Below are 13,723 nucleotides of genomic sequence, written 5' to 3' on the forward strand. Positions count from 1 at the left end.
AGTGGAACGTGCCTGATGACGTTGTCGTGCACGCTATTAAAAAATATGGTTTGTCCAACTCTTCGGGTGGAACGGAGGACAATGAGCTGTGTGCAGATAGCAAGAAGGAACACAGCAGCGAAGAAAGTGATGATGGATAAGTGGTATTGTGCAATTGATTCCAACTGCTATACTGCCTCCCAATCCCCGTTTACTTTTTTATCCAAATTGTGTACCCTGAACTCAGGGGGTCGTCCTAGGTCCCAGGTCGTCTTAGATTCTAGACAATACGGTAGTTACCCGTATAGTCCCGTATCTACCCGTATCTAGGCTATCTCACCTACCAGAGTTTCCAACCTGTTTAAAGTGCTTTGAGCCTGACAGGCAGAGAAGGGACCAGCAAAATGAGCTCACATGACACTATTTTGTTGTCCAAAACAATTTGTAAAAATATTGTATTGGCACACAACTTCCTCAGAGCTGTGAGCATATACAGGGAATGCTTTAGAAAACTACATGCGCATAGGTCAAATTGCAAGGAGCACAGAGAGGGCATCTCACTCCGGAGCCCTCTCATGCCAAACCATGCTTTTTGTAGAGCTGAAGAACTTCATCAACATCTTCTGAGGAACCGAGGAACACTGGAGTGCGGCAGTGGAGGGACTCCGGCTGGACATCCAGGATGGGTATCTTGCCATTGGAGGCCTTTCCACCAGCACGTTCAATTATGAAAGCCATGGGTATGCACTCGTACAGAAGGCGCAGCTGCAAACGAAATGAAATTTGCTTCAACATGTATCACGCTCAGAACACGCACTCCTGTATAGCCTTGAGTGTCACAATTGCAATCCAAAGAAGCGCCAACTGAATGCAGACTGTATAGATATGCATGTCTGAGTAGCCTGCACCAATAATAATGGAGGGGAGTTCCATGTCAAGATGGTCACAAATGCTGCTTGACCACCAATGGCTTTACGGAAAAAATCTGGATACTTTCTGGGAGGCCGATCGATATAAGAGGTGCTGGAGTAGTGGCCCGCAATTTCTGCAACTATTTCAGCTGATAGTTGGCTAGTTGCTTGTGCTGGCATTGAACACAATATCCACTTCAGTGACATGCCACGATGGTCCAAACCGCCCATGAAAATCTTGAAATCTTTTTTATCAAAACAACTGTTGTCCTGTTGTTGTAAGAAACTTCCATAAACAGTTTACGTGTAATATACTGTAAAGTTGAAAGAAACATCCACAGGAAGTGCAAACTAGAAAGGCAAGACAGTGTAAATCGTGTTGGTTGGTACACTGAAACACGATGAGATAATGCTGTCCATGTGTTACCTTTGTCTGTGTCTGCACTGCATTGCCTCAACCTTTTTCAAACTACAGGGTGTTTACTTTTACCCTTCACAGAGGGGGGGGGAGGGGGGAGAATATGTTTATTAAAGATTATTAAAGATAAAGAACCCTTCACAGAATTTTTATAAAAAGCTATGAGAACAGCATGGATGTTGTTTTTGCAGTTGAGTTATACAGCCGAGTGGGACCAGCCAGTATTCACATTTGATTCGATTCTACAGTCCTATATTCGTGGCCTTCAAATAAATCGAATGTATTCAAATATTCCAGATTCCCGAAGGCACAAGCCTTACGTGCTGAACCCAAGTAGTGTTTTTCCCCGACAGGAAAGCACCGTAGAAGTGCCGTCCATGCTCATGACATCTGCGTCACGCAAAATCACCAATCGCATCACGAGCAATTTCTCAACGGCTTCTCACCAGACCAGCACGATGCCCGCTGCCCGGATCCGCTTTTAGTAACAAAACACGCACAATGGATGGCTGAAATTCTACATGAGAATTCCATATAGAATGCATAGATACATGAATAGAAGTTCCCACGATACAGAACTATGCTATGCAACAGCGGCTCGCATGGGTTACGTGCACGTGTGCAATCACTGTCTGCACTACTAGCAGTTTAGTGCAGAATTTGTTTAGCTTCGCCATTCTTGTGCATGGGTTCTTATTGTGCTCGTAAAAGTCGACCCTCCTCGTCTGATTGGGTTATCCGAATGCTGCACCTGAACAAGGAATTATAGTGTCGAGATAGTCCAATGACATGCACACCGAGGGCTGCCTGTGTGCTACGCAGCGTGTAAGCATCCACAATGCCAGTCGGAGAAGGCGGTGCATGGGAGTACTTACGTCCAAATTGCCTTTGACAGCGGAGTGTAATGCTTGTCATCAAATCCTCCAAATATCAGCAAAGTACTGCATCTTTGTTGCACAACCATATTGAACTACGCCCCATCATACTCAGTGAGCTTCTTAAAAGCAGCAGTTGTGAACACGATGGGAGGTATCAAAGACATCACCTTTGTCATGAAGCGAAAGCAACCATGAGCATGTGAGAGAGCATAGCTCGAATGATAGTGCTCAATGTGCGTCGTTTTAGCATCGCGGAAGGAGGAGGTTCAAGGTCCATTGAGAGCAGGGGTGCCTGGTTACAATTAGCCATTAAGGAAGTCATTTTCGAGAGATGTGCTGTGTCTCTACAACCTGCCATGACATAAGAGGGCAGGGTTAAAGTGCAACTACGGACTAAATCTCACGTATTCAGAATCCTATCAAAGTTATGTTTCTGAAATCTTCTTGTCTCACTTTACATTCCTGCAAAATGTTTTGGCTCTACGTGACGCAAAAGCTAGAGATAATTTTTGTTTTTGAGAACTGTGACGTCATGTTAGGCTCCGACGGAACTCGCGGCTCTCGTCTGGCAACGTTGTTGCCCTTCGCGTCTTTCAGGGGGCTCACTTTTTTCAATTTGTATTTGACATTTTTACTATTTGCACAGCCCTTGTATATAGCCAATAAATAGCTTACTGTCATAGTCAAGTTCCCTCGAACAACAGAAAAAGTGCAAAACTCTCACATGCACTGTTAAAGTGTATTCCCGGGTTATTCAGTCATCAGAAGCCAGGTTCACTGGCCTTTCCAAAATTGCCATTGAGGCACTTGCCTTTCCTTTTGGAGACTCCTTCGTCGCAGGGTACATAAAAATTCCACCGTACTTCAAGGTCCGGTGCACGTCTGCAACCATGGACCCAATGTAACGTGCTCCATAGGGCTTGCCACTCTGCAAATAGCACCCGGATCATAAAATATATGAATGTTGCTGTACTCATAATTTGCCAAAAGAACCCAACCAAATAATACCTAGAAGCTTTATTATGCATTCAGTATGTGTTTAATACCACTGCATGGCATCAAATTTTGAAATCAAGATAATTGCCCCAGTAAGTGTAGACTCAGCCGGAAAAACTATCATGTAAAATTAAAGAGTAGGGGTTTCCCACAAAGGATATAGATGTCTCACTTGTGGCAGTTAATGGCAGAAAAATTACACTAAAGCCATAGTTTACAAATTGCAAACTTTTAGTGCAAAAGGCACGTATTGTAAAATTTGCAGGAATATTCAATATTCGATTCAGTATACGGCATTTTTTTCCCCATTCAATTCAATACTGTATTCAATTCGACTTCAAATGTTCGGATTCGCATACCCCTACTATTATTAACAACATTATCATTTCTTTTCTTCTGCTCACTACTAGGTTTGGAAGGCATTTTATCATAAATTCCTCAAGCACCAAGGATGAATACAAAGCAGCAATCATGCAATCAGCCATTGCAAAATTGCTGAGCAGCAATTTTGCAATGAGAATGGTTTTTACAGCACTGTAAAAAACTAAACGAAAAAGAGCAAAGGTTTTACGACAAGAAGAGCCAATCCAGGCAGACTGCCACTAGACTTGTTGCGTCACTCCTTGTCTTCTGCTCCCACTTATCGGGAGACAACCTTTCAATGATAAGGGTGCTGCATACTTGTGTTGCACCACTCTCGGTTTTGCTATAGATAGGCTCCATCAAAAAGACAACTGTACAAGGTATAAACCTGCAAGGACGCTTTAACATAAGGAGAGCAACACTATTCTCAGCTGAATTCTACTAATTAAATAGTGCTGAAATGGGTCTGTCACTGAAATGGAAGTCACTAGATTACCGGATTATCGCATATTTATTGGCATGTCAGATTTAATGAGGTGGACCAGATTTTTTCTATCGCTTCTTCGGTTGCATATCTCGACAGGCCGGGAAATACAAGTTTTTCGGGCATGCTCGTCATCCTTGTTTTATCCCAGCATGCAGAGAAATGTGCAGTAATATGGTACTTGTATATATATATAGGAACATGGTGCCAAATGATACAAAAGTAGGGGTGTGCGAATCCGAATATTTTAAGTCGAATCGAATATCGAATCTAATATCAAATATTCGTGCAGAATTTACAATATGTGACTTTTGCACTAAAAGTTTCCATTTTGTATCACATGGCTTTAGTGCAATATTTCTGGCATTAACTGTCATAAGAGAGACATGCAATTCTTCTGTTTAAAGCACCTACTCTTTAAGTTTAGATGAGAGTGCTTCCTGCTTTCCAGGTGAGCCTACACTTACTGGAGTACTGGAGTGGTTACCTTAATTTCGAAATTTTATGTCAGGCAGTAGCATGTAACACGGATGAGGCTGTAATTGCTTCAGACAACCACAGGCCATTTGTGAAACAAACGAATTGGCATCCTGCCTCAGCTTTGCCATGCCCTTTAGTTTCTTTGCACTCCCTATAGGAAGTTGCACTACTGAAATTTTAGACGTAAAGGACATCTTTAAGACACCCTTCTTGTTCGTGGGCTGTAGTCATTATTCAAGAGTTCTAACTTTTTAAAGGCAACCTCACAGACATCAAATGAAAGTCCCTCGTCGGCACCGCTAAACTGCATGTGGGAGGCGCGCCACCACTTCCACAGACGATGTCTACAAAACTAACTTTGCATAACGTTATCTCAAACAAAACACCATCCGGCCTGTGTTGGTCCTGCAACAAGGGCAATTTCGTAAAACAGGCTTCACCTCATGCACGGAGGCATCAGGTGAAGCCCACTTTCGGGTTGTGTCGTTCATATTCGTGAAATAGTCGAATATTCGAAAATTCGAATATTGGATATTCGATTCGCGAATCGAATAGATCGAGCGTTTGATATTCGATTCGAATTCGAGAACTCGAATACTCGCACACCCCTATACAAAAGTCATGGTGAGTCGCACAATTCAAGTAAATGGCAGTGGAACACTGTAGAACCGTTCAATAGGAAAGACATGTTGCTTTCCCTATTTAAATAGAATTTCATGATACTGTATAAGTAGTAATTTTCGCGAGGACCTATTTTTCGCGAAATTCGCGAACGCCCTTTTTTCGCGAATTTAAAGTCCCGCGAAATATCCGAACCAATGACAGAAAAATACGTGAAATATGTAAGAAATTTGACCCAGGACGCTGAGGCAACTTATGTATACGGAGTTTCTTACGCTGTTACACTGCATTGCCTCGCAAAGTGTTCAGTTCGCCGCTGCAACTGGAGACTGTAGTCCCGCCTTGACGTACGAATCCCGCGCGGATGTAAGCCTCCCGTGATTCCGGTTCCTTGTCAGCCTGGATCATCCAGCAAGTGCGTATGCACTCTGCCACGCGTATAGACCTTTGCAAAAGTTGTCGTATCACTACCAAGTGCCAATCGCACCTGCTCGGTGCGATGACAGGAATGACGGGAGACAGGGCAATTGGGCAATGGCACAGATACGAGCCGAGTAAAACCCCCTAATCGCATTCCTTGCAGTCAGAAGTGCTCAAAAGGAAGACAAATTGAACGAGTTACCCAGTTGTGATACCTTTTATTAGCTTCTTCTAGGAAGTTCAAGGTGGATGGCCCCTAAGATGCAGGGTGGACGCAGCGCGGTACCGCGAATTTAAGGTTCCGCGAATAATTGCCTGATCCTGGCTTCTCACAAATTCGCGAAATATTGAGCCCGCGAATTTAAGCACTTATACAGTATTTTAGGTGAGACAGGGTGTTTCAGTAACCAAGTCAAAAAAGTGTGAGAAGAAAGATAGGTACCGAAAAATTTGCGATCAACAACATGTACTGCAAGCAAATTTTATTAAAATAAATTGAATTTCTCGAAGTCTGAAGTGCCAAGCTAAGGGAACAAAATATTTCTATGCCACAGTCAAGAAGGGCAATGGATTTACCCAAATCCACTGCAAAATATGTTACCTACTGCAATGATGCAGTCGGAAGAAATGTGTCAAAAATGGGCACTTTGAGAAGCGCAATTGCTAACATGCACAAAGTTCACAGTCACCATGTGACACGAGGAGTACCATGGAATCGCTCCTTAAGTTTTCGTCCCGATGCATCTACTGATAACGGCCGCAGGTTGCAACGCCACAGTTATCTGTAACAACAGTGAGAAGGAACCAGGAAGAGGCTGACCACAGATTTTTTTCTGCCGTTTCTTGCATTAACTTGACAGGGAACTGAGGGCTATCCAGCAATTGCGCTTCTCAAGCAACCATTTTCACACGTTTTTACACTTGCATCATAGGTAACTACTTTGTAGTATTTTGTGGTATTCTGTGAAGAAAACATTACATTAGTCAACCAATTATTTTTTAACTAACATTTGGTAAAATTACTTGTGGCAGGTGGCAAGATTTCCCTGGATATAAATGCTGTTGATCACGTATTGTTCATAAATGCTTTTTAAGCTACGATTTTTTACATGGTTAATGAGACATCCTCTACCATGTTTGTTCATGAAATAATTGGTACACGGTGGTACACGTGGTACATGTGACGCTGCATGTGTTTGTTTTTTCCTTAGCTCTGTTCCTCTGCTCTATTTCCTTTTCTCTATTTAAAAGGGATTGAAAATGGTGACCGAGCATTCCTCTGAAGACTCAAATAATATTTACTAAGGTGGCGGTTTTCTTCCCGGAGGAGTCTTTTTGGCGCAACCCTTCAGCTTCAGGTGGGCCCAGGGGGGGGGGGGGGGGGGGGGGAGGCTATGGTAGAGGCTGAATTTGTCCATAAGTTGGACAAATTCAGCAAATTGCACAGCATAACGACAGTAGGACTTCCACCATCTTCACTGTTGAATTATAATTACGGTTCCTCACTTTCAGCGATTATGGTTTCTGGTAGGTTAGGCAAACATCGATGAAAAAGAGAAGCTCTGTTTATCTAGTGATGGTATAAGCCAATTGAAACTCTTACTGCTGTAGCATGGTATTGCGCTCATACTTGCCACATTCCAGGAGGCCTCAAACTATCATCTCCGAAAACCAGAAATCCTAGGTATAACTCAGACACAAGAACGAGTGCACAATGGGCAATCGGGCACTGGTCTGAATACTGGCTTGTCACCTGAAGTGTTAGTAAGGACCTTGCATTCCAACGCTCTGAATTGGGAAGACTAAAGGCAACGTCATGAAAAGAAAGGGCGTCACCAATGTACTGTATCATTTATTAGATTCTTCTGCCAACTCTATGTACACACTATGCCCAGAAGAGCCCCACGGTGAAACACCAACCAAAACGGACCATGAAATTTATTTCCTAAATGTGCACCCATCTTTGTAAATTATTAGGACCATGACCTTCACCATTTTTGCAGTACACTTTTGCAGTATGTCTGCACTGGACACAATAATATGAAACACAAAGTTACCTTTGGAAACTTCTTGCTTTCCACATATTCTTTGATTGCTTCATCCCACATTGAAACATAGCCCTCGTTGACGCTGTAGATCTTGCCCCGTGGTTTGATCCTCATGTTTGGGTCAGTCAGGATGAACTCTCCAATCGACTGCAAAGAGATGTTCCTAAAATAAAAAACTGCAGCACACTGTCATTCTCTTACACTTCGTGAGCCTTCAGTAAGCGAATAGCGAACATATTCCCCGGAAGCTTTGTAGCGATTAACATAACAAACATAATATGTATGCTCAAACAAGGTTCTAACTGTTTGCGTGTTCATTGGTCATACCAAATTATTTACCTCTTTTCAAAATTTTATTTTATAGTCCTATGCATGCACAACTTTAATTATGAGTATGTTGTCTAGTGACACATACCAACTAATTTAACATTGATGTTAGATGTGTTCACGTGCTTCTGTTCAGGTGTGCTGATTTCTGCGTACAACTTTCGTTGTTCACAGTATATTTTATCATCTGGTTCATTGTGTAAATTGTGAACTTCTGGCATGAATAACATTATTTCTCAATATGTTGCATGTAGGATATGTTGTAAAGCCACTTTAAATGAACACCACCCGAAGTAACTCAAAGGTACATCAATAACATTTGTTGAGTAACGTCGGTGAATTACATTTTGGTTTTAGTAACTTCTCCTGTAACCAGGGTAAGTTACTTTGAGTCATGTAACTTAGCTAGCTCTTCAGAGTAACTTACACATAGGGACTGGCTTTTTCGGATTCAACGCCTTTACCAGATTCAGGAGGGAAAAATCAGGTGCTGTTTTTAAACCTGTAAGACTGGGTGAAGTCTTGTGCTACTGATACATTCGAGAGTTATCAGATTATCATCTTTTGCTTTCTGTCCAGCAAGCCGCCTGCAGTTAAAGTGCATATACTGTAAACGTATTTTTATTCGCGATGTACTAATTTTCGCGAACCGCGCATTCAGTCATTTGCGAAGTTATTCGCGAGTGTTTAATTTCGCGATTCCGGGGCCATTTTTCTTTGGCGGGATAAACGCCAAGCTCTGTTCGCGAGTACAATTTTTCGCGATTCTTTAGCGGTCGCGAAATTCGCGAAAATTAATACATCGCGAATAAAAATACGTTTACAGTAGTATTGGTCAAATAAAGAAGGCACCCGTCTCACTATTGGGTGACTCACTTGACGCGCCGACTGGCAGCCGAGGGAAGGAGTATTTCTGAAATGCGAGATTGGAGGCTCTCCTGCGCAGCAGGATAGCACGCTGCTGTCATACTTTGTGTGCGAATCCCAGGGCTTCTAGGCCTAATTTCTACTTCTCATAACATAGTTTTTTTTTCCCGTTCCTCGTTTCTAAGAGTGCTACGTGCCAGTTCTTTTGAATGACTGACCTTTGGTCCGCTCTACCTATGCCTGACATCCAGACGGATGTTAAGAACATGCTGGCAAGCATCATATAACAATGTGTAACGGGATGATGCAGCACCTCGTATCTCCAGTTATCACTAGGGGTATCTCGATATCACCTCTTCTGTGTGCTTGTGCTCATCTTGACTCAGAGCCAAGTATGCCTTCAGTGAACCTCCTGTATAAATGAAGTAGCTAGGCTAATGACCTCTCATGCCAAGACAGCACGAATGCATTCGCTTTAAACATACAAGGAATTTAATTACTTATCGTATATCCATAGGTAATGGCTGCAGCCGTGTAGTGGCTGCACGTACAGAAAAGTCGTCAAAAATGGATTTAAATATTACCCGTGTATAACTTGCACCAAATCACACAACAGGTAAGCCGCTCTCGTAAAGAATACATCAGCTAACGGCAACAATTCATTGGGAATGCCCAAGCACAAAACAATGCAATCAGACTAATAATGTCAAAAAAGCTTACCGGGTCGAGCATGAACCCATTGACTCCCTCGCCCAAGCTTATGACAACCATTGTCGCGCTCCCATACAATGCATAACCGGCACAGACGACATGGCGACCGGTCTGCAATGCATCCTTCGCAGATGGTTGCCCTGAACTTGTCTGAAATGATTATCAAAGTGTTGCTTAGGACAGTTGGAAGAGAAAAAAAGAAGACAAATCATGGAAAGCAATGAGAGAACATTGAGCTACAATAAAAGCTACCGTATTTTCTCGCTTAGAAGACGCATATTTGTTACCCAAAATACTGCGCCATTGAGGTTGTGCGTTTACGAGTGGGAAAATTGAAACCCAACACTGAAAGTCCGTTTAACTCTTGTTTTATTCTGAGATATCCACAGCAATGTCCCTGGAATGAAACGTCGTAATTCTCCCACATCAAATGAAGCCCCTCAGTACCACCATCATCCTCCAAATACAGCAGAACATCTTTATAGTAAGCTGGCCGGGACTTGTAGATAACTTTACTATATCAGGAGTTTTACTATATCAGGTGTAGCTTTAAAAGAGTCATAAATAGAGCGGGACAAGCCATTCACAGATTTATTACACTGCCGTGTACAAATAGGAACCCTGCGGTGTCAGAAAAATGCCCTTATTCTTCACCAAAACAGAAACTGTCAATTGCAAAATGGCAAATTTGTCCATGATTTGTTTATGCGTCTGTTGAGCGAGTCCAATATGTAAGTAAATAAGGTATTAGATTTTAGGTGGGTTACAACCTCCTCCACCTGCACTCACAATTCACGCAAGTACTAGTAAGCATATGATGTACATGTGTAGAGCTGTGCGAACAGTCCTTTAAAACCAAAGCAAACATGAAGCAAAAAAAAGAAAATCCAAAGCCAATTACTCGCGTTGCTGTGGACCTTCTCTTATTGTGTTAGTGGGCTTAAGGGGGACGTGGGGATCAACACAAACTGTTTTGTTTCGTAATAGATTATGATGAAAATGACGAGCAAGGAAATCCTCCTCCCCCATGTAAAGTCCCCATAAAACCCATCCAGAAATATTTTTCTGGCTACACCACTGACATGCTGTGCACATCTTTACTCCGTACAGGTGCTGCATACAACTATTTGGTTCATATTCATTTCAGTTATGTATTCACTATTTTGTTTTAACATAATTATTTGCACAGATAAAGATTGGATTGCTCACCCTGCGGAAGATGGCAAAGATGGATCCAATGGAGCCCAGACAGTCAATGTTGGAAGAGCCATCGAGGGGGTCAAAGCATACAATGTACTTTCCCTGTTTCTCTGTCTCCACCTGTACCTCAGTATCGTTTTCCTCAGATACCAAGAGACAAGTGGTATAGGATGACTTGAGGGTATTGATGAATAAGTCATTGCTCAATACGTCTAATGTCTTCTGTTCCTCTCCTTGCACGTTGGTATTGCCAGCAAAACCGTACCTGCAAAAAATGATAGTAATTAGATGTGCTGCACTTGTAAACGTGGTAGAACACACAAGAGACACAAGGAACAGATACAGACAGTGCTGAAAGCTGTCTGTGTCTGCTCCTTGTGTAGTCTACCATGTTTATTAACAACCAACATTTTCTACATCTCTTTCCTCCTTATCTCCCATCTATTTGAGATTGGCGCAAATAATGTTGTATTTCGATGTCCTGCCAAAACGTCAGCATTTAGTCAGACACTGATCGCAGTAACTCGTTTAGATTTTACTTTATGGGCACAGTTGCTTATGAAGTGCCAATTATTCGAGATTCAGGTCCATTTCTATGGTCCGCTCCGCACGGCTGAATTCTAGATCAGTTTGGATGGAGGGCGTTGACGTAATTTGAATATAATTATTTATTAGGGCTTTGGGGCAGTGGTTTACCCAGAATTTCGTCCTTGGGGCGGAGTTGGGTTCTACGAGTGGGTGTATTCACGTGCTTTTCACTCAATATTGCACAATCTCAAGATTTTAGCGGTGGCGGGGTTCTCCTCCAGATTTTGGGGGTGTTAGGAGGTGTCGAGGGGTGTTAGGGGTATCGAGGGGTGTTTGGGGGTATCGAGGGGTGTTTGAGGGGTATCGAGGGGTATCGAGGGGTATCGAGGGGTATCGAGGGGTGTTTGAGGGGTATCGAGGGGTGTTATGGGGGTGTCGAGGGGCGGAGGGTCTGGATGAATCATTGCTTTGGGGCATTACAGAGAAAGGCGGGAATATAAGACGAGACGATAAATGTGTATATACAAATGATGAAACAACATTAAGGTTTCAGTACACACACAGTTCTACAGTACAGTAACTGCACTACACTAGCGACAGTAGACTAACTATGCTGATTACTCTAAACAGAGCTTGGACTGTTCTGGCGCAAGGATAGTGAAGATAAAACTGTGCCGTAGGATGTTATGCTGACGTATCTTCGTTGCAGCAATGTCCTGCGATTTGCTCAATTTTAATTATACGGGTTCTCCCTGCACTGTCTGACGGTGTGCACCCATGTCAGATCTCCTCACATGTCATTGTCCGCAACATTCAAACACAGGGACGTACTCCCTTGCCAGCAAGATGTATGGAGGGCAATGTGCAGACAAGTCGTTCTATGTGACGTGTTAAAGGTCAAGTGTAGAAGGTCGAACTAACTTTGCTCATTAACAGGACCAAGCCACAGGCATAAGTTCATCCTTAGGTCTACTCTACAATCACCATGAGGAATCAATGTCAGATGTACAGCAAAAGCTTGATGTCCTTAAGGAAGATTAATACGGAGTCAAAATCCACAAGCAGTTTGTCTCCAATCTGGTGTGCTGGATGGAGTGTAACGTGCATATTGTATATTCGCTTGAAGTGCTTTCATCAGAGCCATTCATACTCTCTAAACACCAGTAAACTTTGGACTAAATGTCTAACTAAATATTAACTAACTTTACAATACCTAAACATTAGCTATGAACATCTAGCACGTCATCAGACCAAACGTCACTATCATTTGGCTTAGAAACGACATAATTTTGTGATGAATCTAGATCACCTTAATCAGGCTTAAAATACATTGCACTTTGCATAAACCTCTTTTGGTGAAAGACTTCTGCAAATGCCATATTTCGGGATCGAAATTTGTATGCCCACTTCACTGTAGTGTTAATATAAACGTACGTAAGAATGCGTTACAAAACTCTGAAAATTTGAGGAAGAATTTCATGTTCCTGGTTGGTCTGCATTTACACGTTTACGCAGCGCGTGACATCACTCTTGTCAACTCAATAGATTATACTTAATGAGCTGGGTAAGGATGCATACACTGAAGGTCTGAGACTCGGATAATTACAAGCGCCTAATGGTCAACTTTCATCAGTAGAAGCATCACCGAGCAAGAACAACCGTCGCTTATGCAACTGCTTTGAACAAGTCCACAGAGCAAGATATACCCAAGAAAAGGTTCACTAACAAGAACAGGAATAAAAGCTTACAGCTGTGCGATGCCCGCTCTCCGTACGGCGGCTGCCACAGCCTTGATCGCACCCTGCAGGCTGATAATAAGTTGGGTCAAATCTCCGGTGGCATGGGGCACTTTCTTCTGTTCAGCCAGCACAAATCGCGTCAGAGTCATAGCATTGGTGTCGATAGGTTGGTGCGACATTTTTTGAGACTTCAGAAATCGAGTACAGCATAAACGAGAGTTCTGCGTGGCAAGACTGCCTCGATGTGATCCCGTCTCGGTCTCGTCTGCCCGTGTTATCGCTCACCGTCGCTCATCGTTTCGCTTTCAAGGACGTCGCCAAGGCTTCCGGGGCATGTTTTGATCCGCCGCTATCTGCTCTCCTCAACAACTTCAATGTTGTTATCGCGATTTTGCGTTCGCAGCCTCCGGCTCCTGCGTTCAGTGAACGCCGGTTGCCGGTCGCGAGTAGAGATTCTACCTATATATGCTGACAATCAAATTTCAAACGTGCGCGCGTGCAGCGCAGCAACATTACTATACATGACGAAGCAGTAATTTTTCTGCCTGTAACCCCAAAAAGTCGCTCTGCTGCCTCAATTCTCGCCATCTCCTGTGCAGTTTATAAGCAATGTAAAAGGCGTAATCGAGCGCTGCAAACTGCTAAGTTCATACTCCAAATGGACCCCCCCGATGACGTTTTTGCCGGCGGCGGCGTTGGGACAATTTTTGGTTGGCGGCGGCAGCGACGTTCATCGCAGATCGGCGGCGTGCC

The 13,723-nt window shown here is 43.1% G+C and overlaps 1 protein-coding gene across 1 annotated transcript; it reads right to left on the reverse strand.

Moving 5' to 3' along the window:
• Window positions 1–402: 402 nt before the first annotated feature.
• LOC135388766 (fructose-1,6-bisphosphatase 1-like) lies at window positions 403–13,430 on the reverse strand. The gene is made up of 6 exons (XM_064618544.1): window positions 12,980–13,430; window positions 10,713–10,968; window positions 9,513–9,653; window positions 7,608–7,745; window positions 2,998–3,114; window positions 403–744 (listed from the first exon to the last, which is right to left on the reverse strand). The coding sequence occupies exons 1-6, from the start codon at window positions 13,147–13,149 to the stop codon at window positions 553–555; spliced, it is 1,014 nt and encodes a 337-aa protein (XP_064474614.1). The 5' UTR covers window positions 13,150–13,430; the 3' UTR covers window positions 403–552.
• Window positions 13,431–13,723: the final 293 nt, after the last annotated feature.

This window comes from Ornithodoros turicata, chromosome 3, assembly GCF_037126465.1.
Source record: "Ornithodoros turicata isolate Travis chromosome 3, ASM3712646v1, whole genome shotgun sequence".
Taxonomy (NCBI): domain Eukaryota; kingdom Metazoa; phylum Arthropoda; class Arachnida; order Ixodida; family Argasidae; genus Ornithodoros; species Ornithodoros turicata.